Below are 25,243 nucleotides of genomic sequence, written 5' to 3'. Positions count from 1 at the left end.
AGTCTCAAAGAACCTTGAAGTTCTGTATGATCCTCCAACGAGTACAGACAAGTATGTGATCAGTCTTCTTTGCCATTCCTCCCGTATTGCTATACAAAATCCATTGGTGTGGCTTTCGTCTATGGCACAAGGAATTGGCAATCCTCAATCTTCTGTACTTTGCAAATTTCAGAATGTCTGAGAACTGTTGGTGTTCCTGGTTCCAGGGCCATGGAGATCAATACATATTTCATAGCTATTTTCGGAGCCAGTAACCACAATGAAGTCGCCCAAAAAAAGTGTGGCGACTATGGATTCAAGCTTGGCATAGAACATCACTTTCTAAGTTCATATGCCTCGATAGAAGCATATACTACAATAAGAGAGATGAAGTCTAATATGTTATTCAATCCAACCGGCATCATAGGTTATTCAACCTAAGTTACGTTCAAAATGGCATGTTGTATTCGGCTAAATATGCCTACAGATACTGCTAGGTGAGCCCCATCGATATGACCCAACCAGTAGTAAATGAATCCTCACTTCTGATTTTACCACTGCCTGGTCTTCTCATCTCAGAGAGAACCACCATATTCATCTCAAACCTCTTGAATACCACCGATCGTTCTGGGAGAGGGAATACCCCAAGCGCCCATACAAGACCATCAGATCACCCCGAGCTTTCGTGTTCTATTTGCAACACCATGGCAACGCGCGCAGCAGGTTTTGTGTATTGACAGGAGCAATTTGCAAGCTCATTTTCACTATAATCGTCATATATGGATGTCATAGATATATTTTAAGATTTTCCCTTCCACGCATCCACTCACCTGCTCAAGATTTTTAACCCATCAGTCTCAGGGGTCGTGGTCACTCGTGGGGAATCATATGCACCTTGGCTCTCGAGGGAGACAGCCACAGACCGTGAGGTGTCGACCCAGACAGTAGCTGTTTGACTCAGGGTTTACCTGATTCAGAGTTGCAAGTCAGGTTGTCCAGCCAATTTGCCTCTCCGGACCAGAAGGGGCCACTCGTCTTGGGCTGAATTGAGGAAAAAATAAAATAAAGCGTGTTGCTAGCCTTCAGCAACATCACTCATACTCCAAAACTCCCGTATTGAAGCCCTGCAATGATGCCACACCCAATAAACATGTGGGTTTGTGATCCATAACGGGGTTGCATGACCATTGACTCGTAAAAAGAAAATATCTTTTATCCTTTTTTTATTCCTATTTGGATGGTTGATATATCCTCATTGGCGGGAAACCAGTGCGGGAGCCGGTTTGGTCGTCGACAACACAACATGAAGCTGTTAGCACTGGGTTACAGGGTAGAAGTAGATGGACAACTGCCTCATCTGAGCGTGAAGTGATTGAAAAAGAGAAAAAAAAAGTAAATGAGTAGTTAAACCATCAATAAAGCAAAGGAGAGATATCTGAGTCTTGAAAAAGGGTAGAAACACAGGATTGATGAAAGAGTGATATTTCACAGAATTGACGAAGATATAATGGCAAAAGTAATTGAAAATCTTATTTCGCCTTAGATTGGAATACGTGATAGGCCTGTTTTCCACACTAAAGGAAATATATAAGAAATACTAAAAAAAAAAAAAAATTCTTGGCCTGAGATAAGGTACGAAGAAAGGTTACAGAAAATGGGATTGCCTACACATGATTACTGTCCAGAAATATGAAGATATGGGAAAATGGATATATACAATTTAATGTGGAGTGAAAATATCAAGAGGACGTACAAAAAACTTAAGAAGACGAAAGGATTGAACGTCTAATAAATTTATTTTTCCGCATATATGTATCAATTTGCATAAAACACTAAAAAAGTACAGCTATATAGCATGGATTAATTTCTAGCAAAGTTTGATGAATGGAGACAGAGACAGGTCACGAGTATAACTTATGTCCTGTATATAACAGTGAAGTAAATATTTACGTATGTTTGGACGGGCGCAATGTGTTAGGGTGTTCCGTATGGTTCACAAAGATTCAGCATTGCGCTTCCTTCAACAATTGTGTCTGATGTGGAATTATTTAAGGGGACACGGAGGCAAAGCTGACAACATTGCACACCTAGATTTGGCTCGCCCACGATAAAAATTAAGCAAAGACAAACCTGTTTATATGCTGAGAATTACATCTACATGTATATATATTTAACCTTTTTGATACACTATATTTCCAATGTTTACACATCCATGGGGCGTTTCTCCGTACGTTTATTTTTTATTTTTTTCTTAGTTAAATTCACTTACATAGTATCCTGCATTTAAGTTATTATTTTGTATCGGTATTCAAAATCTTATTTGTTAAACATGTTATATTTACATTGCCACAATGCTGAACTGTACTAAGGAAATACGCACAACTAAATGTCATGTGGAGACGACTTGAGTTTTTGCATTAATCAATAATATGGTGATGCGCACCACAAACTTATAGTGTTTGTCAGGAAGGTAATTATTTTTCTCCATAAAATGGTATTTCATCACACTTGTTAAATAATTCCCCTAGTTACTTATATGTTTACCCGTACTGTTTAAATAATCCCGTGCGAGTAATCGTACGATTTGCATGGCACGCTAGTAAAATGTCAAATATACTATTTTTATTAATTATATTTGATAATTTCATATATTCATTATCAAAAGATAATTTTAACATGTAATCTCGAGATTGCACTACAATTTTGAAACGATGTTGTATGAAATTGAATTGAAATATATACAATAAAAACGTTTACGATATACCCAAATTGGCATATTTATGTCATCTTCCCTTGCGCTTGCGCACAAGTGGCGTGGTAGAAGACCGAGCAACATGGCCGACGTTAAGGTGAACATGGACGAAAGCATCAAATCTCCAGGTACTCCGGACTCCAGGAAGAGGCCACTTGACGGTGATTCTAACGATGCAATATCCAAGAGATCACACTATATACCTGGTAGGTAATGCTGTATGTAGCCTAGAAGTTGAGCACTTGAAACATTGAATTACGTCAGAACTCAGCGTCCCCGTAAAGCTTGTTCAAAGTACGATATTTCTGTCATCTTATATTTCACTTGCATTAAATTGTTAGGTATCATTTCTCGTCAGTTTAAAGTCAGTATGCATATAAGTTGCAAATATGCTATTGATAGAGTAGAGTTTCATGATGGTTTGTGAGCATCGTCTGCACAGAATTTTTTTTTTTTTTTTTGTTTGGGTAAGGATAGTATACATTCATGGCGACGTTCGATCGGCGAGTAGCGTCGGTAGGAGCGCGTGCGTAGAGCCCACTCCTTACAATGGGTTGTAATGACTTTGTTGTATTCCTCTCTTCATGTCATGTCGATGCGATATTTACATAATTTTGAGCAAATGTTATGGATACTTAGACTAGCGGAGGTGAAGGGTGTTTGGGTGAGGTGTGGTTTTCAGGAGCTGTTCTGGGCCGCCTTCGGCCCCGTCAGGTATGCACGGTTGGCGAAAGATTTTTAAGGTGGGACTGGAGAAACGTAGGATAGGTTTAAATTTGTGTACTATGTTAGGTGATTGTCATTAGCCCTTGGTTTATGTTATGGAGGGTATTCCCTGAAGAGGGAATGTTATTCTTGTGTTCCTGGGTCACATTCTGATGTAGAAGGCTAGGATGGTATATTGTTTTCAATTTTTTTTTTAAGTTTATGGTTAGGAATCTTTTGACAGATTGTTAACAATTGGTGTTGTTGCCAGAAACCATAACAGTCAAGTAAACAGCCTGATGAGCAATTGTGACAATGTCGTACATTTATTCAAATTTTCTATTGCCACATGCAAGAGTTTAATTTTTTTATTTTTGCTATTGAAAAATTATGTGAAAGAATAGAATATCACTGGAAAAGAAAAACAAACCAAATGTTTGTGGCAGTTTAGCAGCTCCAAGGGACGTTGAAATAAGATTTATGGAGGTACTAGGAAAGTGTATTCCTTGTAATATAGGAGCTGTAGTCCTCGTAAACAAGTGGGGCTGTTAGGCAGCCAGAGCCTGGCTGTAGGTAGAGAGTATTGAGGTCAGAAAAGGTTAAGGTACTGGCTTATGGCAAGGTGCCAAATGCAGTTTAAAAAAAGGAAATATGGTTCTAATTATGCATCCACAATAACTGGTTCTGTTCCAGTATCTCATATTTTTCACTAATTTTAAATTAAATATTTAGGAGTGCACATCTAAAAGAAATAGTAACAAAATTGAATACCAATTTTGTAAATTATGATGCATGAACGTAATGCATTTTTCTTGGTGGAAATTGATTAAAAAAAATGCTTAAAGCGATACATAACTGAATGGAGTTATGACGAGTGCATGAGGTGCCATCTTTGTTTTGATAGATGTAGAAGTTGAAGAAATTTATGTGGTACCTGTAATGCTAGATGTCATTGTCATCAGAGATGACCTAAACCTATTGTTGCAGCTTTGTTCAGTAGTGTATTTGCTTTTGACAAGGTTTTGTTATTGATTTCCCCCAAGAAAAATGGGTACTATGTTGATATATTTTAATTTACAAAAATAACATTTAAATTTTTATATATTGCTTAGGTGCGCATTTCGACAAACCCGTCTTTCTATTTTGCATTTGAAATTATTTTTTCCATGAAATTATGTTAGGTATATGAGGAATAATAGGTTAAAGTTTTGGACAAAGTGGATTTTATGTTAAACATGTTTGCATGATTATGAAATTTTACCCAATATTATATCTCCAATACACCACAAAACATCCATTTAAAAACTGGTTTACAAAACCAGTACACAATAATGAAACCAAATCCTCACCCCCTTCTGTGCAAAACAATTACCAACAAACTTATGTGACATAATATTGGTGGTAGTTTTTTTTGCCATGTTTCATTGGGAAGAGTGGAGGTTTTCAGACAGTTTCATGATTTGGACCATTTCCCTTAAATTGTACCCATTAATTGAAGTGGCATGTCAATGTTCACTTACCACTGCACCAAAACTGTACCTACACTGAATTGGCCAGGAAGACACCATTTGTCTTACAGCCACCACAGAAAATGCAGAGCACATTGTACTCTAATGTCCTGTGTAGTATTCCAGACAGCAGCACAGTTTTTTCACAAAGTGATTGACAAACTGAACCTATGGCTACAAGTGAGAACTGAGGCAGCAGATTGATTTATCAATTCAAAAGGTTGAGTGATGGGGACTGGAATGGAGAGATGAGGTCACATGTCAGAAGATGAGAATGAAATTGTCAGGAGTACAGTAGTTTATGATAGCTATGTGAAAGTGAACCTGTACTCCATTATCTAGGTTGTAGTTGATGTTAATTTAATTTAACAGATGCTTTTGCTTATCTGATAGTGAAGAGGTAAGTGTCCAGCGTCATATAGGGTGTCTTGTATTTTTCAGTCTTTTAAGCTGGCTTGGTCACTCTTGGGCATTTTATAATATCTGAACACCAGGAAAGCAACACAACACATGAGTTGAAGCAAAGTATATCCATATTTTATGTGTACAGTGATTTAAGATTGGTGATAATTTCAATATATAGTTTATATAGCTATAATGGCAACTCGACCATTTACCCTAGTTATGTTTGAGTATCTGTTTTCTTCATTGAATTGTTTTAATTAGGTTTGACTATTTCTTGTGACAGTCATCAAAAGTTAGTAGCCATGAGTAGAGTGGATTTGTGTTGAGGAAAGCAGAAAATTTTGGAATAGGTCAGTGTGATAATTCTGTCTTTTGTGTGATTGTTACATGTGAGACAAATGGTGTCCTTGTTGGGTACAATTGATAGTTTTAATGCAACAAGGTGACCTGAATGAACATGTATCACCAATATACAAAGTTGGGTAACAGCCTAATGAACGTCCAAAACAGTGTTTCTCAAACCGGGGGCATCTTGGTATAATACAAGATTTTTATGAATTTTGTCATGGATGGATTGTCTTGATACACATTTGTGACAGTGTTTGTGCAGAAGTCTGCCTATAATTAATTAGCTTTGTAAGAAGGTACTTTCTCTAATATTTTTTGTCGGCAGTTTTATGGGGGGGGGGAATGTAATTTATTTTTCCCCAGTAATTAAACAATAAATCCTGTAAAAAATCATGATTTCTGAATGGGGGTTGCTGTAGAAAAGTTTACACAAGATCAAGGTGACATCACTGAAAATTTTGAGAACCACTTCTAAAACTGAAGTACATTTCCATTTCAAAGGAGGTTGTTTTTAATTACATCACAAAAGCATGACCCAGTGATTCAATAAGAAACCAATTGTAGTACTGTACTACTCAAAACATCAGTAATTTACCACAGGCTCCAGAATATCTCCACTCTTTAACATACACAGGTCAGATAATGACAAGTGACTAACATGCCTGAAATCAGGCCATCAAAAAACAACAGCAGGTAAAATGCTGCTAAACTGATGACACAACATATTGTATGCACTTCAGACAACTTGACAAAATAACAAGTGACCTAGAGGGTTTCTTTTAAGTGTTTACAACCACCGGACAAACATGAATCGGGAAAACCATCTGATACACACCTAAGAAGAAGACCCATACACACCTAAGTAGAAGACCCATGTTATCATATCATGCCTTCTGCTCATTCACATCCGACAAATTGACAAAATATCAAGTTACTGATGGGGTCTCTAGCATAAACACAAATATATACATATTCAGAATAATAAACAGGACTTTCAACACAGACCAAACTTGGTACTCCAACAACCCCAAGACATAAGCCCCACAAAAAAAAACTCCCACACCTGATAAGAATCACACTGCATTCGGGACACCATCCAACATTAAAATGGTATCAGCACAGAATAGGGCAGGCTACAGATTGCCCCAGATACAACCACCATACAGAGAATAGAACACCTCGTGCTACAATGCACCATACTAACAAACCCCAGACAATAGCGCTATACACCTTCCCTGAGTGTCGTATGGTCCCACCTGGAGGCTTGCAGGTTACCTGAAGGCAGCTCTGCAGGAGAGACCAGGGACAATGTATTGATTGATTGTGGTTGGATTTGTTTGGGTCACAGGTTTCGGGGAGAGTTGATCAGTGGTAGTGGATTCATAGATTGATGGAAAATTGTAAAGGTGGGGGTGCAGCACTGGAGCTGTATTATTCTTTATTAAGTGACAGTTGGTCATTTGTGACCTAGATGGTGTATAGTATTAGAACTGGGTGAATGTAAATCCAATGTCCTAGTGTGTGTTCCTCCTTCAAGAATCAAAGCATCTTTCTCTGGTAGAGCTAGTTATTTCCATGCGACAGTATCTCCTTAATTCACATTTTATAGGCATTTAGAGTGCCTTATACTTTTTCCTGCTTTTTAGAAATTTCCGAAATCGACGAATGTCTTGGCACAGTTTTCAAGCATAATTCTTGGTGATTTTGTGAACATAATTTAGACATTAATTATCAGATCCAAGTCTTGTTATTATATTTATTGAATGGTGTAATTTTATGTTATGAATAGATTAGTTCCCAGGAGGTTTACATTTTCAAAGTGATGTATGCTATCATCGCATTTTGTAACAACCACGGAATAGCTATTAATTGATTTGTTGAGCCGGGAGGCATTTTCTAGTTTGGTCAGCAGCTCCCTCTTTAGTACATTTTGTAGTTTTTGAAATGTTTGGTAGTCAGTCTTACAGTAACACTTAAGGGGGGGGACCCCCCCTGAAAACTCCAGTCCAAAAAATGACATTTCAAGATATTGGCTTCTAATTTTTTTTTTTTTTTTTTCCTCCTCCTCTCTTCTTGTCCTGCCATGTGTATTCATCTGATTGGCATGAAATTTTCACATGATTTTGTATACATTATTGACTTAGTGGAGAATGATGAGGCATTTTGTCCTCCTTTCTATAGAAAGTAATAACTCATAGGTGATAAGCCAGGCAGTGATAATACATGCTAGTTTCTCCTTGGTTAATCTTGATGCCTTTTCTTTCTCCCTTTACCCTTCTTGAGGTTGGATATCTTCACTATTGCAAGCTTACGTTTGCAGGTCAGCTACACGACGATTATAAGATAAATATTGCAGGGATGCAGCGTAACAACCTCTCTTATGTCTGTGTAGGTACTGAATAGGCCTAGCTAGGAAGACCACACTTTTTGGGGAAGGGATGCCGTTTGTCGAAATTTATATAAAAAAAAATGTAATAATAGTTTACGTAGTTGTAAGCATTGAATGATACCTCATTTTTATTAGCGCATGTGTCACAATCTGATGCCCGGGTCATTTAAAATGGTGTCTGGGAGGGGGGAGAAGAATTTAATTTTTAGAAAAAAAAATCCAGTGGTAGTTTCAGGTAGCAATGACAGTGTGAGCGAATAAAAACTGAAAAGTGAAATTTGAAAGATATTCATGAAAAATTCACTGGGGTGGCTCCCCTTAAGAATCTTATTAGGTGCTTAACCTCTTAAATATGAGTCAAATCCTCACATGCAGCATCGGATGCCTCAGGTACGATGATTGATGCAACACAATACTCGTATTATAAAATATAATGTCACTTGTATTACTTATTCTTAATAAACACAGAAAAGGTGATCAAGCCAGTTAACAGTATTTGGGAATCACTCGGCTACAATTACAAAGTAAATATACAATAAATCCTTGATTTAATGGACAAATGGGGACAGGTCTGTTGTTATATCCAATGGAAATACTGGACAGATCTGTTGTATCCCAAAGTTTTGTCCAGTATAAGAAATTACAGTAAACCCTCAATACAATAGATGATATGGGGATGGGTCTGTCATTATATCCAAAGATCTATTATAACTGAGCCTTCACTATAATTGATTTTCATCTGTTATGGTGAGGGGTTGTTGGGTCAGATTCTTTTTTCCGTTATAACCGATATATTGGGATCCATTATATCGAGGGTTTACTGTAATCAAGACGCTGACATCAGCATCCTCATGTACCCACTTGCGCTTCATGACGCCTATGTTGTATGGAAAAGGTTTCAGCCCATCATTTCCTGCCTTGCTCTTAATTTGAGGCTCAGCACACATTTCACAGGCAAAGGATTTTTATGTTATTGGCTCCATAGGTTCATTGTAATAATCCACCACCTTTTGTCCAAGCATAGGATCATTAGTATACTGGTCAATCTCATTCTCATGAGTTTATGTTGTTAAATCAACATTCTCTTGCATTGCTGTGGAAGTAGTAATTATAATATTCAGTGTACTTGACCCTCCATTTAGCATATCTGTTCAGCATATTTTGGATGCAGCAGGTAAAAGCTAGATCCGTTGTTGATTTTGTAAACAAATCTGGTGTTTAGCAAAGCTAAGAAAACATGAGGTTTGGTTAAGAGAGATAGATTAAGCTGTTTATAAATGTTATGTATAGGAAAGATTTTGTGGGGTCAGGGTTTGTGTTATTGATATGATAGTTAATGGGAAGCATAAACAGCAACATAATGTTAAGTGGATATGGTAGCTCTAATTGTTAGTTTGTGTGTATGTAGGATTTGCTAAATTGCTGCTGTTTGGGTTCTAAAATTGCCTACATCCCAACCTGCCTGAAATTAGTGACAATTGATATTAATGGACCAAAGATTTCCCCCACTCCTTTGTTTTATTAAGTGAGAGAGTGTACATGATTTATAATGGTCAAGTTCATTGTTATTATGCCAAGGTTTTCACTGGTTACTAGTTTCAGGGATCACTGACAGGTCCCAATTAGTGGTGGTCCTGTAAGATGGATATTGGAGTGAATAGACCCATTCACCTATCTTCCAGACCTATTGGCACCCTCATCTCCCACTACAGGTGTAGCCCTAAGAGGGCTACATGGAACAAGCCTGAGGTCTTGTATAAAGCTCAAATGTATCTCCACCTTTTCACATTTCACAAAAACCATGATACTCCTCAGAGCAGTACATGAAAATGGTAGGCACATAGTATTGTCCAAGAGCTCTTAATCATACATATTTATTCTATAACAAACTCAACTTGCTGAACAGGGGGGAAAAAAAAAAGCATACTACTTAAATGTCAACTGTGCATCGCCTTTACCATGCAATACAACCATACAAAAGCACCTACACACTCAGATCACGAAAGTAATTCAAGAAAGACTGTTCTCCATCAAACCACCCCATCCCTAGATATCAACTCTAGAGATATATCCCACATGTAAGAACCAAACTAGCACAACTGCGTTCAAGCCACCATTCAGCTTTAAAACTACAAGCACAAAAGGCCTGACCAAGTAAGACACTGAACACTTAATTCTACAGTGCCCAACTCAAAACCATTCAGCTTTTAAACTGTAAGCACAAAAGGCCTGACCAAATAAGACACTGAACCCCTAATTCTACAGTGCCCAACTCGAACCTTTCCCAGACAAGACATCTTGCTTGAGTGACTTGTAGGCCATTCTGATGGTTTTTGCTAGTTACCAGGGAGTTCAAGAGAGATGTGGGGCAATGAATAGATTAGTTGATCTAGAGAGAGAGACTGAAGCTGTTGGTGTCTGGGTATGAAGTTGAGTGAAACATTAAATGATGTACAAGGAATGATGATGGCATTTTGATGTGGGTAAAGTGCAGGAGAATCAGGTACCAAGGGTTACTTGTCATAGTGAATGGAGTGGAGATGAATTACATAAGAAGTAAAGCCAACATAGCTGATTTAGTAGCTGCTAGTGCTAGTGACTAATGAACTAGCCTTCTACTTGCCCAATGTCAATGGAAAGTTAGTAAATATGCCTTCAAACTATCCTACTGTCAACTCTTACTTGCTGAGAAAGATAACTTGCAGCTAGCACTAGCATCTACTAAAGTAGCCCCATGTCAATGAGGCTTGTAAATGTCTGGGTGTAAATGAACAGTTGAAAAATAGGTTTTTGTGGGTGAGTATAAAGAGAAGGTTGTATGGAGTAGATATAAAAGATGAGGCAAAGATAATGTTTTATGATGGTCTGAAAAACAAATGTTACAAGAATAGATAGAAATGTGGAGGTAAGGTAGAACTGGAGTGGAATGGGAGGTGTCAGGGTTGAGCAGAATGCTGAGTTGGTTTGGACACAATGGAAAGAATGAGGAAAGGCTGGGAAACAAGTTGGAAAGTAGAAGTGGATGGATAAAACTTCAGATGAAGACCAAGGATGAGACGGATTGATAGGGTGAATGGGGCAATTGATGCACATGGAATGTGTTGATCTGGGGAAAGAGAAAGCAAAGGAGGAATGGATGGATAGAAGTGGTGCCACTGACCAAAGGGATGTTCTTGTTTGTTTAATCTTTTTCAATGGGTGAGGATGGGGATTACCACATAGTGAAATGCAGCATTCTACTCTCAAAACATCAATGCTCTACCCCTAGCTCCCTATAGAGTGATACCTTGGAGCATGAAATTAATTCATTCTGTGACCACCATTGTATGAAAAAAAAAAATCGTATCTCAAGACAATTATTCACATTTAAATTAATGATAATAGGATTAATCTGTCCCAGTGATACGAAATTACTCCAAAAAATTAAATTACACAAAACAAGCACATTTTTATTGATTAATACATGAGTAATAACACACAGTGATAAATAACAATGATAAATGTTATCATAACATACATACCACAGACAAGTTATTGTGGCGAATGGAGGTGTGAGCCAGGAGGAGGGAGGGAGGGAGAGTGAGAGGTAGTGTACTACACACATGTACAGTACAGTGGGTAGTGATAAACATGCAATTAACATTATAAACATGCACACATTAATACAAATGAAATGAAAATAAGATTTTTTCCTTTTTTATTATTATTATTATTATTATTTTTTTTTTTTCTCCTTCTCTCCATCACTTTCATGTCTGGTGAATAGTCTGCCACCTACTGTTGGTGTTTTAAATTATCATGCATCACCACATCGTATCTCAAAATTGTTGTCATATGTTAGGCCATAGATTTAAAAAAGATTTACCTGATCTCAAATTTTTCTTATGTTAGGGCGATTGTATCCCAAGATATCACTGTACTTACATAAATATATACACTCAGAGGAAGTATGTATGAGAAATAATTTGACGCAGCCCGAAGGGATTCCCTGTCATCTCCTTTTCTGCATGAGGGGATGGAGAGGGGGGGTCGGCAAATTAATGAAGCGGCCTTGCTGTGGATGTGCTGTCTTGTGGCACTGCTTCTGACCCAGGGCAGCGGTCAGGATGCAGGGATGACCTGTCATCCAGGAGGTGCCATGGTGAGAGGGAGGGAGGAGGGTGGAGGGGAGTGGAATATGTAGGGGATGAAATGGGTGGGAGTGGTTCTATGCCTTTTTCTTTTTGGCTACCCCCCTGTGTAAGGGGGGAAAAGCCTTTGGTATATATATATACATATATATATATATGTGCATATATACATATACCAAGGCTTTCACCTTACAAGGGAGGTAGCCAAAAAGAAAAAGGCATAAAAACCATTCCCACCCATTCCATCCCTAAATACACTCCACTCCCCTCCACCCTCCCTCTTATCTTGGCACCTCCTGGATGACAGGTCTTCCCTGCACCTTGTCCACTGCCCTGGGTCAGAGGCAGTGTCGCAAGACACAGCACATCCACAGCAAGGCCGCTTCATTAAATCTTTGATCCCCCCTCTCTGTCCCCTCATCCAGCCTTATAAGCTACCTGAAGAGGCTGGATGACAGCATAGGTACTGTCGAGGATTTAACACTTCACCCCATACTTTACAGCACATTATGGAAGACTGCATTGTACACAATCACACATGTCAACAACACAATACACTATAAGGGATTTGTGGGGAAACACTTCCAGCCATGGTATTCCTTAGGTACAGGACTGGTCAGCCAGACTGTCAAGGGAAAAACAATGATATATCCCACTGACGTGTGTTTAGATCGCCACCATGCACATTATCATTATCAGCACAAAATTGACCTAGCAACAGATGCTGAATCCCCAAGTTACAACCACCACACACAAGACAGCACTATTGTACAAAGTCTGACAGTCCCACAAAATCTTTTAATGTGATTACTTTGGCTAAACTGATGGCTGTGGCTAGTTTCCTTGGGCTGTAAGTCATCTGTAGACTGGGGCAATAGTTGGATGGTGTGTTATATTTGAGTCGTATTTTTGTTGTAACATTACTTGTGGTAGTCATTTGTTGCCTTGAGTTTTGTTGCCTGGAAATCCATATCCATAGTCCCACAGCAGCTGGCAATGATTGTGTATCTCATAGATCTCTGGGATAAAAACCTTGATTTGTAATCATGTTTCTATTTCACTGGCTGAAAGTAGTAGGAGGGGAACAGTTGATAGTCGTTAGTTCTTGTGTTTAAAAGTTGGGAAATACAGTTGACAGTGATAAAGAGAACCCAGTGTGAAGACAGTGTCAGTGCTGCACCACCAAATGGAAGTTAGGAAGTTAATAGAGGTTGAAGATGGGCAGCAGGAAAATAACGGACATGTCTTGCAGGACTACCTAATACAGGTACCTGTTGTTGGTTCCAGTATACTAGTGGTTGTTTTCCATTTGTCTTTACAGTTGCCAAAATGATCTCGGTCTAGTTCCAATTGATTCAAAATTGTCTAAAATGATGGAAAATTCTTATTTTGTGGTTCGACATTGTAGTTCTTTGAGGATAGCCCAGCATTACAACTATAGAATAGCAGTTAAGAATATACACCATACCTAATAGGCACAACACAGTAAATACAATAAAGAACAATCCCAACATCTTACTACTCAAACACCTATAACCTGCCCAGTGCCTTTATGAAAAAAATGCACACGCTCCATCACAAAATGCACTATCCATAATAGACCTACAAATACTATACTTCATTAGGTTCAGCCAGACAACCCAGTTGAGAAATTACTTCCAAAATGAGTAAGAACCACACTGGGATGTCTGCATCAAAGTCACTACCCCTCATTGAAATTGTATGGACATAGAATTGGCCTGGATAGAGAGACAACTGCCCCAGTTGCATCCTCCACAAAAGACACTGGGCGTGTTGGTCTGCACTGCCCTACTTGCACACAGCACTATAATGGATAGATTGATTTAATAGCAATCTTTAATTTCCTGTAAATTTGTTCCTCTCAATGTATATGGTAAAGGCTTCTTTCTTCATATAAGAGAGGCACACCACTACAAAACAGATATTCTTGCTTAGCAAGATAACTTTTAGATACATTAATTTTCATTGAGGTTAGTTCATAGTTGTTGGTTGTGCTTTGAGAATAAAATTTGTCTTACCAGTGATTGTTAGGGTTGGTGCTTATATACAAAAGAGGTTTACCTGTCATAGTTGTTGGTTGTGCTTTCAGGATAAAGTTTCCATGTCTTAATCAGTGATTATTAGGGTTGGTTCATTACATTTAAGAGACCAGTGGTTGTCCTGTTGTATGAACAAAAACGTAATCTTCTTGCCACAACCAAACTTACATCTGGAGGTGTGACATTGTCTTTGGACTAAGTCCAAGATTTCAGTCAACTTCAACTGTATTTCCTTCATCATTTTGTATAAGGAGAGATGGCAACTGCATCACTTCTACCATTTCTATATACTGGTGATATAGAAATTGTACCACACTAATACAGCACAAACCACATTCACAAGTTTCCAGAAAGATCTGCAGGAGGGCCTGGGGAATTGACATTCACTGAGGGGTTGTGGGTTCCAAGGTTTTCACTTAAGAATTATTTGATTTCTAATGTTCATCTAAAACAACATGGACCATATGGCCACTATGTGTGATGCAACAATCATTGTTTTTAATATTCATCCTAAACAACATGGACCAAATGTGAGCCTGCATGTGATGACAGAAATTGAAGAGAATAATCTCTCCTCCACTTGATTTGAAATCTCATCAACACTGACCTCTACCTGGCACATGGTGTCTGGGGTGGGTACAGGATGTGTATCAGGTTTGACTATTTTTGATCTTGCTCTCCATAATGGAAAGTTGACAACTGGCAAATACCCTCTTCATCCTGTCCAGGTACCAGTCATTGAGATTAAAACACACACACACATCATACAGCCAGTGATGCAAGGTTACTTCCCAGAGATCGGTGGGAGGACCCAAGGACCATTAGTTACAGTGTGGGACAGTGGGTTTTCAGTTGTTTGAACCAAAGACAATGTCCGAAGTGACACTGAAGGGATATTATGAAAACACATACACACACCATACAAGAATTTAAAAACAATTGGATGCTGAGAGATACAAAGACGGGTCACTACAAGCATAGCTCCCTATCCCATATAATACAACTAGGTAAACACACACGCAGACACACCTACCTCATGGCACTGTGGTTAGATATCTCGCCTGCCACTACAGTGGTCCTGCTTCGACTCCCGCCCAGGGCTGAAATAATATCAGTATCGCTGCACTGTGTGTGCATGTAAGGTCACAGTTACCCAGAGATCGGTCATATGAGCTCTGAGCTCTCATCTGGGAGGTTAATAACTATCGATCACAAGTCCAACACGTGATCTAAGACCATGGTGAATCACATGCACACACAAGTTGGTGGAAGTGACAACGAACTTTGGACTTTGTAAAAATTACAATTTTCGTGGATCTCAACGATGAGGGAGTACCTGTGTTGTATTAATAGGGAAGGGGAAAGCTTGTGGTGTAGTGTGAAGGTGAAGAAAAAGGAGAAGGGGAGGGGTTACTGAGGAAAATGGAAGGAAATGAGGAAGGGGACAAATAGGCCCAGGAGGTCAGACGGCATGTCAACAAGAGAGGGGCAGACGACAGTGGTGAAGTCGAAGAGGTTAGTAAAAATGTAAAAATTAGAAATATAGATAAGAGCAATTGAAGGTGAAGATAATTATTTCCATGGATTTAAAGATGGAGGAAATGACAACCTCCCCCGACTAGTAAATCTAGAGGGGAAACCAAAAGAAATGAACGAAACATGGGAGGTTATGTTTAACCAATTAATGCTAGTTACTCAAAGAGTTCAATGGAAATAGCAGAAAATTAAAAGTGTCTTACACAAATATAGATGGCTTAATAACAGGCTTGAACGAACTGAATGATTACCTGAAGGAAAAAGAACCGGACATAATGGAATTATAGAGACAAAATTAAAATGTCCACTACCACCCAACAGCATAGGACATGGTGTATATAATTATTGGATTAGAAACAGAGAGGTAAAACAAGGGGGTGGAATTATGTTCCTGACTAAGAAGGATTGTGAGGAATGTCACATATGGAAAGAATGGAGTAGAGATGATTATGGTGGAAGTGGAGGACAGGGATGGGAAGAGCAGGATGTTTGTAGTAAATTATGTGCTTTCTAAAATGGCTTCATGGGAAGAGAAAGAACACAGAAATGTGTAAAGAACACAGAAATATGTTTTAAGACACAAGGATAACACTAAATAAGATAATGGAAGATGGAAGAAGAATAGTTATAATGGGTGACTAATTGTAAAGAAATCTGCTGGGAAGAGATGACGGTGAAGGGTGGAGACAACCTATGGGGAAGTGTACTACTTAATATGATTATAGAACATACAACGATGCAATGGATACAAGAGAATACTAGGTATAGCAATGAGAAAGAACCATCAAGACTGGACCTAATAATCATGTCAGAAACCGAAATAGTGGACAAGATTGAATATAAGACACCAATAAGTAAAGGTGACCACATTGGTTGAACTGGAACTAAATGAGGAAAAATACATAAAAAAAAACGAACAGTATAGAAAGGGAAGATTGATGTATGAAAAAAACAAATTTTGATAAAGTAAGAGAATTCTTTAAAAAAAAGCAGACAAAGGGGAAAGAATACACAAGGAGGAAACAGCAGTAGAAAAGAAATTGAATATTTTGACAAAAATTCAAAAGGAGTGGAAAAGTATGTTCCAAGACAAAAAGCAAGAAAAAGAATATGTAAAGTGTTGGTACAACAAAAGATTTAGGGAGTTAAAAGACGAAAGGAATAGCTTGGATAAAATGGAAAAAATACAAAAGGCATGAAAAATGGAAAACATATACTAGTTATGGAAATGAATATGTACAAGTGTGCAGAGAAGAAAAGAGAAAATACAAAAAAGATGTCACAGAAAATGTAAAGATCAACCAAAACTTTTACAGATTTGTAAACCACAAACTGTAAAACAAACAAGAATTAGAGAAACTACGACAAGGAGGAGTTGAATACACAGAGGAAATAGAAATGGCAGAAGTTATGAACGAGCATTTTAAATTGGTTAAGAGGGAGAACATACAACCTAGAGATATCGAGTGGGAGGAGAAAGTCCCCCTATGAAAGAGAATATCAAGGAATGAAACAATGAATCACTTGAGTAATCTCGATGTCAGAAAATTGCATGGACCAGATGAAATGGCAAACTGGATTTTGAGAGAATGCAGGAATGAACTAACAGACAAAATACATAGTCTAATAAACAGTTCATTGAAAGAAGGAAAAGTTCCAGAAGATTGGAAAAAAGCAAATATACAGGTAAACGCCGACTTACGATGGCCGCGACTTACGATTGTTCGACTTTACGATGACGACGACGACGATATGATAATTTAACCCTTTCCATACGGTGCCGCACACGTAGGCGTCATGAGGAGCAAGTGGATTCGCGACGCTGCCATATCGGCGTCTTGATTATATTTATTGTAGTCGCCCCTGTGTTTTTACATTCTCTCAAATGTGCCCTAAATCCCATTCTCTGTGGTTTTCAAAATTCGCGGGTGAAAGAGAGAACGATCGATATAAGCGGTGACTATATTTTATGATGCGAGTATTATTACGTCACGTCGTACGGCTGGCATTGGCTGCTGCCCGCGAGATTTAAGTCCGTACTGAAAATACATATTATAGTGTTTGAATATGGTAAAAAGGATAAAAATAATTAAATAAACTACTGTACATGTTTAATAGGCTATATTCAGTATCTCTGGTGGTTAATATACAGGTAGGCTAGGTACAGTGACCACGGAACAGAGTGGGGATCGACTTACGATGAGATCGTCTTACGATGGCTCTATCGAAACCTAATGCCATCGTAAGTCGACGTTTACCTGTAATACCAATATATAAAGAACAAGGAAGACCCTACTAACTATAGACCGGTCTCTCAAGTACAATAGCTAAAATTTGTGGGAAAAAAAGATCAAAATTAGATGGGTAAGACATATGGAAAAAAAAAAACATACTAAATCCAAGGCAATTTGGATTTAGACAAGGACGATCATGCATCACAAACTTAATGTATTTCTATTCAAGGCTAATAGATGTACTACAAGAAAGAGATGGATGGGCTGATTGTACATTTTTAGACCTGATAAAAGCTTTTGATAAGGTGTCACATTAGGAGTTGCTAAAGAAATTAGAAACTGCTGAAGTAATACAAGGCAAACTGCTGAAGTGGATGGAAGACTTCTTGCATGAAAGAAAAATGAGTGGTGATAAAAGAGAAACACTCAAATTGGGATGACGTGATAAGTGGAGTTCCACAAGGAACAGTTTTGGCCCCAATAATGTTTGCTATATATATTAATGAAATGGATGAAGGAATTGAAAGTTATATGAGCTTCTTTGCGGATGATGCAAAACTGTTGAAAAAGTGAACAATGAAGAAGATTGTGAGTCACTACAGAGTGATCTCAATAAGGTATGGAAATGGAGTAGGAAGTGGGAGGTGGAATTCAATATTAAGAAGTGTAGTATAATGGAATTTGGAAGAAGCAAAAAAAGAATAGTGGGATCATATAAATTGGGAGAAGAAGAAATAAAAGAGTAGAAAATGAGAAGGACCTGCGAGTCATTATTATGAATAATATGCCCCCTGAGAAACATCAAAATTTTTGGAGAAACTTATAATTAAGAAGAATCAAAGTGGCATTTACATACCTGGATGAAGAAATGGTGAAGAGAATACTAGTCACTGATAAAACCAAGATTGGAGTATGCAGCAATGACGTGGTCACCAAGTACAAAAAAATGTATAACAAAACTTGAAAGAATACAAAGAGCAATTACGAAATAGGCACCAAGACTCTCAGAACTATCATATGAAGAGAGACTAGCAAAACTACATACATTGGAGCAAAGAAGAGAGAGAGGAGATTTGATAACTATAGAATCATGAAAGGCATAGAAACTATTGATAGAGAGGATCTAATAAAATGGGATAGTAGAAATACAAGATGACATGGAAAGAAAATCAAGAAAGACGGTTATAGAAGAGACCTGAAAAACAACAGCTTTCCCCACAGAGTAATAGACATTTGGAACAAGTTAGATGAGAAAGAGGTGTGCAAAAACAATACATGAATTTGAAAACAGTTTAGATAAAACGAGATATGAAGACAGGACACCACGAGCTTAGCTCCCCTTCCCATAAAATAGAACTAGGTAAATACACAAAATATTCAAGAGGTCTGTAACATTTCAGAAGGATTATGTTTATTTTGGGAGGATTTTGTTGAAGTGGAACTAATAGTAGGATGTTGCAGTGTCTTAGGTCAAATGGCAAACAGAAATCAGGTTCCTTGTTCTTCAAAACTGTTGAGTATGGATGACTTGCGTTCTACTTTGAGGTTGATCAGTTGCCATGAATGGTAAGTCAATGCTCAGAAGCCTGTGGTTTTCAAGTTTTTGCCATATGCTCCACAATGCAGGTCTCAAATATTATTGTCGAGTTAGTGATGAGCATATTGTGTACATAGTAATCATACTGGTTTGATAGGCAGAGGCATTTATGGAATTTTCAGGCCTTAATTGTGTATAGGTTTGGTAAGTATATTGCATACTGGTGTTTTTTAAATGTGTACTTTGAATATTGGTGTAGTTAATTAGTCTTAAGTGAGTCTTGATCATGAATTTTTTAAGAGTTAAGAAATCAATCACAATGGGGCATCAGTTACCTTTTTTTCTTGCTTAGACTTTTTCATTGCAGAAAACCTTCCAGCTGGATTGTCGCTTGAAGGTAGGATGTGGTTATGTTAATGGGTGGTCTTCTCATGCTTGTGTAAGTAGATAGGGTATGCAGCTACCATGTGAGGTTCTTTCACACTGCATTAGCTCAGGGCATAAGTTTGTGGGACTTCCATAGTGATGGAAGGCATACTGCTGTGGTTCAGTGAATTGAACATGTCTGAACTGCACTGAGTGCTTAGCCCCCTAAGCAGTTACATTGGTTGAGTTATCTGCTCTGATGTAGGAGCTGTTGCATGTGTTTCACTGTGCATTTGCCTGTTTTGGTTATTTGATTTGCTTGTAAAAGTGAAAATTCTTTTGAATTATTATATGCACCTGGGGCTGGATCCAGCAGAGTTAAATCCCACTTGGATATCAGAAATTGGTAGTAATTTACTACATACATTCCCATTTGAATCCAGCATACTGTTATAACATTGATATTGTGAGTTCAGAATAAGTTAAATGGGTAAAACAAGATGTGACTGGAAAAGAAGAAACTTATCAGTTATCGTACAAGAAGGTAAACTATAATAAAAACAAATGATATCTGGGGTGTGTATGCGTATGTAAGGTTGAAGCATGTGTGATTGTGTATACAATTTTATGGTGTGGGAGATTACTTGTTAGCGTAATGATTTTTGAAGGGTAGCCCAAAGGCAGATGCAGTAGGCATATGTAGGCATTCATTAATTCATTGTTAAACCTGTAATTGTATGACAGTTGAGTCCATGCCTGAGAGCTGTGGGTCCCCTGAAATAGACACCTATGGTAGTGTAGTGATTAGGCATTGCCTATATGGTAACCTGCTATCAGTAGTTCAGGGACTTGGGGTGCCCTAAGGACCAGAACCACACAAAATTTGGCTATGTGAGAGTAGTCACTACTCTTAAGATATTTGAGGTACTTTTGCATTATTATTGTCCATCCTTCCTGCTTCCCCCTCAAACCAGTGCTGTACCACTATTATGACTTATTTCCTTCCCAGATCCCCATGGGTTGGGGACATGGGAGGGGTGAAGAATGATATTAGTGTTCCGATGTTTGTTATAGAAAGTGACTGAATGAGATGGAGTGAGGGAAGTAGGGATCACCCTCAGTATTTTTTATCTACCTATATACCAGTCTTTTTTTTTTCTTTTTTTTTCCCCTTTGTAATGAAGGTAGCAAAGTCAAAAGGCTACCTTTTTCACCTCCAATAAGTTAAAACACAAGGCTCAGGAACGAGTCCAACCAGAAACCTAAGGTCATGTAATATGTATATGTGATGTGATGTAGATGTAAAAGGGAAGAGATTAATTGTAGGATTGTGAGAATAAGGATGGATGGTTAGTGTTGAAATGTTGTGAAATGAGAGAAATTGGAATTTGGGAACAGGTGGGTAGAGGTGTCAGTGGCCAAAAGGTGAAAGAAGGAAGGAATGGTCCTTTTTGGTGGGTGAAGATGGAGTGAAGTCATCAAAGGTGATGTGGGTGAAGGTGAAATTAGGAAGGTAAATAGTTGCTTTTGTAAGTGCTTATGGCCTTGCTAGTGAGGAAAATAAGGAAAGGGAAGTTTTTTGGAATTGCAAGAAAGGATAGTAGTGGAAATTTTGTTTATTTTAATTGAAAGGAAGGGAGATTGTAGTATTGTCTGGGGAAACCTAGAGTAGGGGAATGTAAGTTGGTGTTTGGTGTCCTTTGTGAGGTAACTGCTTCTGGGGCTTAGCCTGTTCTTGTTGTTTGAAAGCTTGATGGAGGCCTGAATATAGATGTGCTAGTGTGGTTCATCTTTGTGATGGGAGGGATTATTTGTAGGGCTGATGTCTAGTAAGTTGGTTGAGTAGGGAATGGTTGATGTAACAAGAATGGACCAAGTAAGAAATGTGGAAGTGGTGGGAAGAGAGTTGGAAAATAGAAGAGATCAAAGGATGCTGGGATATTTAGGGTATATGGAAAGAATGAGGAAAGGCTAGCAAAGAGTGGGAAGCAGAAGTGGGTGGCATGAACTTGAAGGGAAGACCAAAAATGAGGTAGATAGATGGATGAAGGGGGCATTAGATGCATGAGAAATGTTTGTTAACAAGGAAGATCAGAGGGAATTGAGTGATGAATGGATGAGGAAACTTGCCTGCTTTGTAGATTTCTCAAGAGGATAAAAGAGCTGGGGGGTTGCCATAGAATGAAGCATTGTGGGGAAATCAGCTCTGGTTGCTAGGACTTGCTGTAGAAGCATTGTGTCTTGCTGTATTGCCTGTGAACCAAGCAGTGTGACATGGGACAGTGGTGACTGACACTTTTCCCATGAAAGTATGTTGATGCATCACTTGCACACAAGACCTGTACCATTAAAATTGTTGGTATTGTTTACATGGGTGTTATTCAACTTGAGATTTGTAGGGTATCTTTTAAATGATTTCTGATTGGCAGATATATTTTCTGCTGTGACTGACCATATAGTCCTGCTGGATGCAAATCTGAACCATTGTAGAAAAGTTGCAAATGTATTGAACAAAGGTTAAAAACTACTCATAGGATCCTGCCCGAGGTGCTTAACTGTTAGAAGAGAGGTGTGTCCATGGGGTGCCAATGGTGTCAGTTACATGATTACTTGAATAGTTTCTTTGGCAGTATTTCATTGGCTCTAGATATTGTAAGATTTGTGTAAACTGGTTAGAGTGATCACAGATGAGTTTTTATGCAGTACACACATTTCTTTTATGCACACAAGTCCTAAAAGGCAAATATTGCATCCTTTTCATGTGCAAGGGATGCTCAGAATGTTTTAAGGTCTTGCATGTATCACTTCTTTTATCATTATTGTATATTATAATACAAATTACAGTTTTTGACAAGGTGAAGAGAGTATGGAGTAGAATTTAGAAATTTAAGGATAAATGTGATGAATGGAAAGGCACAAAATGGAGGTAAAGGAAAAGGAATGGATGAAATTAAGTGACTGAAAAATAATTTGGGAATTAGTGGCTTGAGACAAATTAGAAGCACAGTGGACTGTTGTCATATGGTGTATTAAGTGTGGGATTGTTCCTTTATTAGCTTTTAGTAGTGGGTGGAGAGATGCATTCATTACATGGCTGCCCTTTTGGGAAAAGATGGAGCAAACATTGTGAAATTGGTAGATATCGTTGGCCTGACCCAAAAATTGAGTGACCCCCCCAATGGGTTGCAAGTGGAGGTGAGGGTCTTCATGGATTTTGAAGATGGGCAGCATGGAGATAATTTTTTTCTGATGGTCATCTTGCAGGATCGCCCCTGTCAGGTGCCCTTGTTGATTCCAGCAACCTAAGAAAAGGTTTAAATTTTTGAAGATTGCTGAAAGGGTTAATTCCCCCTTAAAAGGGGATTGACTGGGTTAAGATGCACACTTGGTCAACACACATTCAAACCCATTCATCATCACACCATTTTAGTACTCTGTATAAGGGACGACACTGCGCTTGTAGCAGGATCAGAGGAGGGATTGAGGAAGTTGGGAGAGTGTGTGAAAGAAGAAAGTTGAAGATGAATGTGGGTGATGAGATGTACAAGAGGTGAAAGTGGCAGCAGACTGGAAGTGAGCATTAAGGGAGAGCGACTGGAGGAAGTGGATAGTTTTAGATACTCGGGTGCAAATGTGGCAGGAAAGTGTGGAGTGGAGGTGGAGGTAGAATGTAGATTGAGAGAAGTGAGTAAATGGATTAAAAAGTGTAATGAGGAATAGACATTTGGGAATGGAGGCTAAGAAGAGATTGTATGAAGGAGTGATTGTGGCAACAGCACTGTATGGGGCAGAAACATGGAACATAAGAGAGAAGGAGTTTGAATGTGTTTGAGATGAGTTGTCTGAGAAGTGTGATAAGGGTTACTAGGCTGGGTAGAGTGAGAAATGAAGAGGAGAACAAGGGTGGTAAGGGAGTTGGGAGATAGGGTTGATGAAAGAGTATTGGGATGGTTTGGACACATGGAAAGTGAGTGAAGAAAGACTAGTAAAAGGTATGGAAGGCAGATGTGGAGGGAGTGAATGTGAGGGAGCGACCTAGGATGAGATGGTTGGATGGGGTGAATGGGGCTTTGGGGAAAGAGGGGAATGTCTGTTGAGGAAGGACAGAAGAGGACAGAAGACAGGGGTGAATGGAGAATGGTTGTATATGAATGATGTTGTGATGCATGAGGTGGGATGGGGGGTGAGGTAGTATGTGTTAGAAAAATTTGACGCAGCCCGAAGGGATTTCTCCCCATCTCCTTTTCTGCATGAGCCTTTGGTATATGTATGTATAAGGGTGTGACAGCCAGAGCAGTTTTACCCCCCACCATTTAATTAAGTGGTAGCAACTTTCCTCATCCACACAAATATATTTAAGGAGCAGATAAGAATACCTGTAGGCCATACCATTCCCACATACACCCAAAATTTCTCAATCTTTTCATTTTTTTTTTTTTTTTTTTTCCCTTGATTACTTTACACTTCCGTTTGGTACTACATTCTGTCCATTCACCTCATTCTTGGTTTTCCTTTCAAGTTTGGTCCATCCAATCATGCTTTCCACCATTTTTATTTTGGAAGTCTTCACTTGTTCTTTCCATATGCTAAAGCACCCTTCACGCTCATTTATCTCCGTATGACATCTCTCCCTCCATATGTGCTCTCTCTCTATCATTGTAACACTTACCATACTTGTTAAACATTTGTTACACATTGAGACTTTTTTCCTCTGCCTCGTAGATTTCAAGTCTGCTGCAAACAGTGCGGTAGGCACAATCGCCCCCTCGTATAAAAAATTTCTTGTATGCGTGAACACTGAAAGTGATGAACAGAAGTAAATGAGTAATAAAAAAGAAATTCAGTCGTAGCCAAGTTATAACTACTATGCATATACCCTCAAAAGCTTAATCTGATGTTGGAAGCACTTTGTAGCTCAAATGGGAACTACATCATCAATACCATTGGCCAGTCGTACTTAGCCTTCACTAACGAAAGGGGAATCACGAGCTTGGAATTTCAGGTGATCAAATGCAGTGTCCAGGGGATATCTGCATCTTGTTTCCCTTCACAAAGCGCAGTCATGAAAAAAGCCATAATTGTTCAAGAACATTGGTGAAGTGCCCATTGTCAGTAAGTTTTTTCAAACGTGTTTGAATGCTAGCAGCTATGGCAATACAGTGAAAGTTTTAACTTGAGATCATTGAGTTTGCTAAAGACTGTTGATACTTATGAATATCATTATATATATATTTTAACAACTTTTATCTATTTCTTTTAGTTTTATATTGTTATTGTCCACCCCCTGCATAAGG

General features: G+C 38.5%; 1 protein-coding gene across 9 annotated transcripts in view; it reads left to right on the top strand.

Moving 5' to 3' along the window:
- Nucleotides 1-2,775: 2,775 nt before the first annotated feature.
- Nucleotides 2,776-25,243, top strand: part of ps (RNA-binding protein Nova-1-like protein passilla) — a 56,215-nt gene continuing 33,747 nt past the window's right edge. For 8 of the 9 annotated variants that reach the window (XM_076198034.1, XM_076198033.1, XM_076198029.1 and 5 more), the window contains exons 1-2: nt 2,778-2,937; nt 19,951-19,980. In XM_076198034.1, coding sequence (XP_076054149.1) covers nt 2,814-2,937; nt 19,951-19,980 — 154 coding nt within the window. In that variant the 5' untranslated portion in view covers nt 2,778-2,813. Of the gene's footprint in view, nt 2,938-19,950; nt 19,981-25,243 lie in introns of all 9 variants that reach the window. The other variant, XM_076198027.1, reaches the window with a different exon arrangement.

Source organism: Oratosquilla oratoria, chromosome 14 (assembly GCF_046742065.1).
Source record: "Oratosquilla oratoria isolate Oo_2021 chromosome 14, ASM4674206v1, whole genome shotgun sequence".
In the NCBI taxonomy this organism is placed as follows: Eukaryota; Metazoa; Arthropoda; class Malacostraca; order Stomatopoda; family Squillidae; genus Oratosquilla; species Oratosquilla oratoria.
The sequence above is the reverse complement of the archived record's forward strand: the minus strand, read 5'-3'. Positions and strand labels throughout refer to the sequence as shown.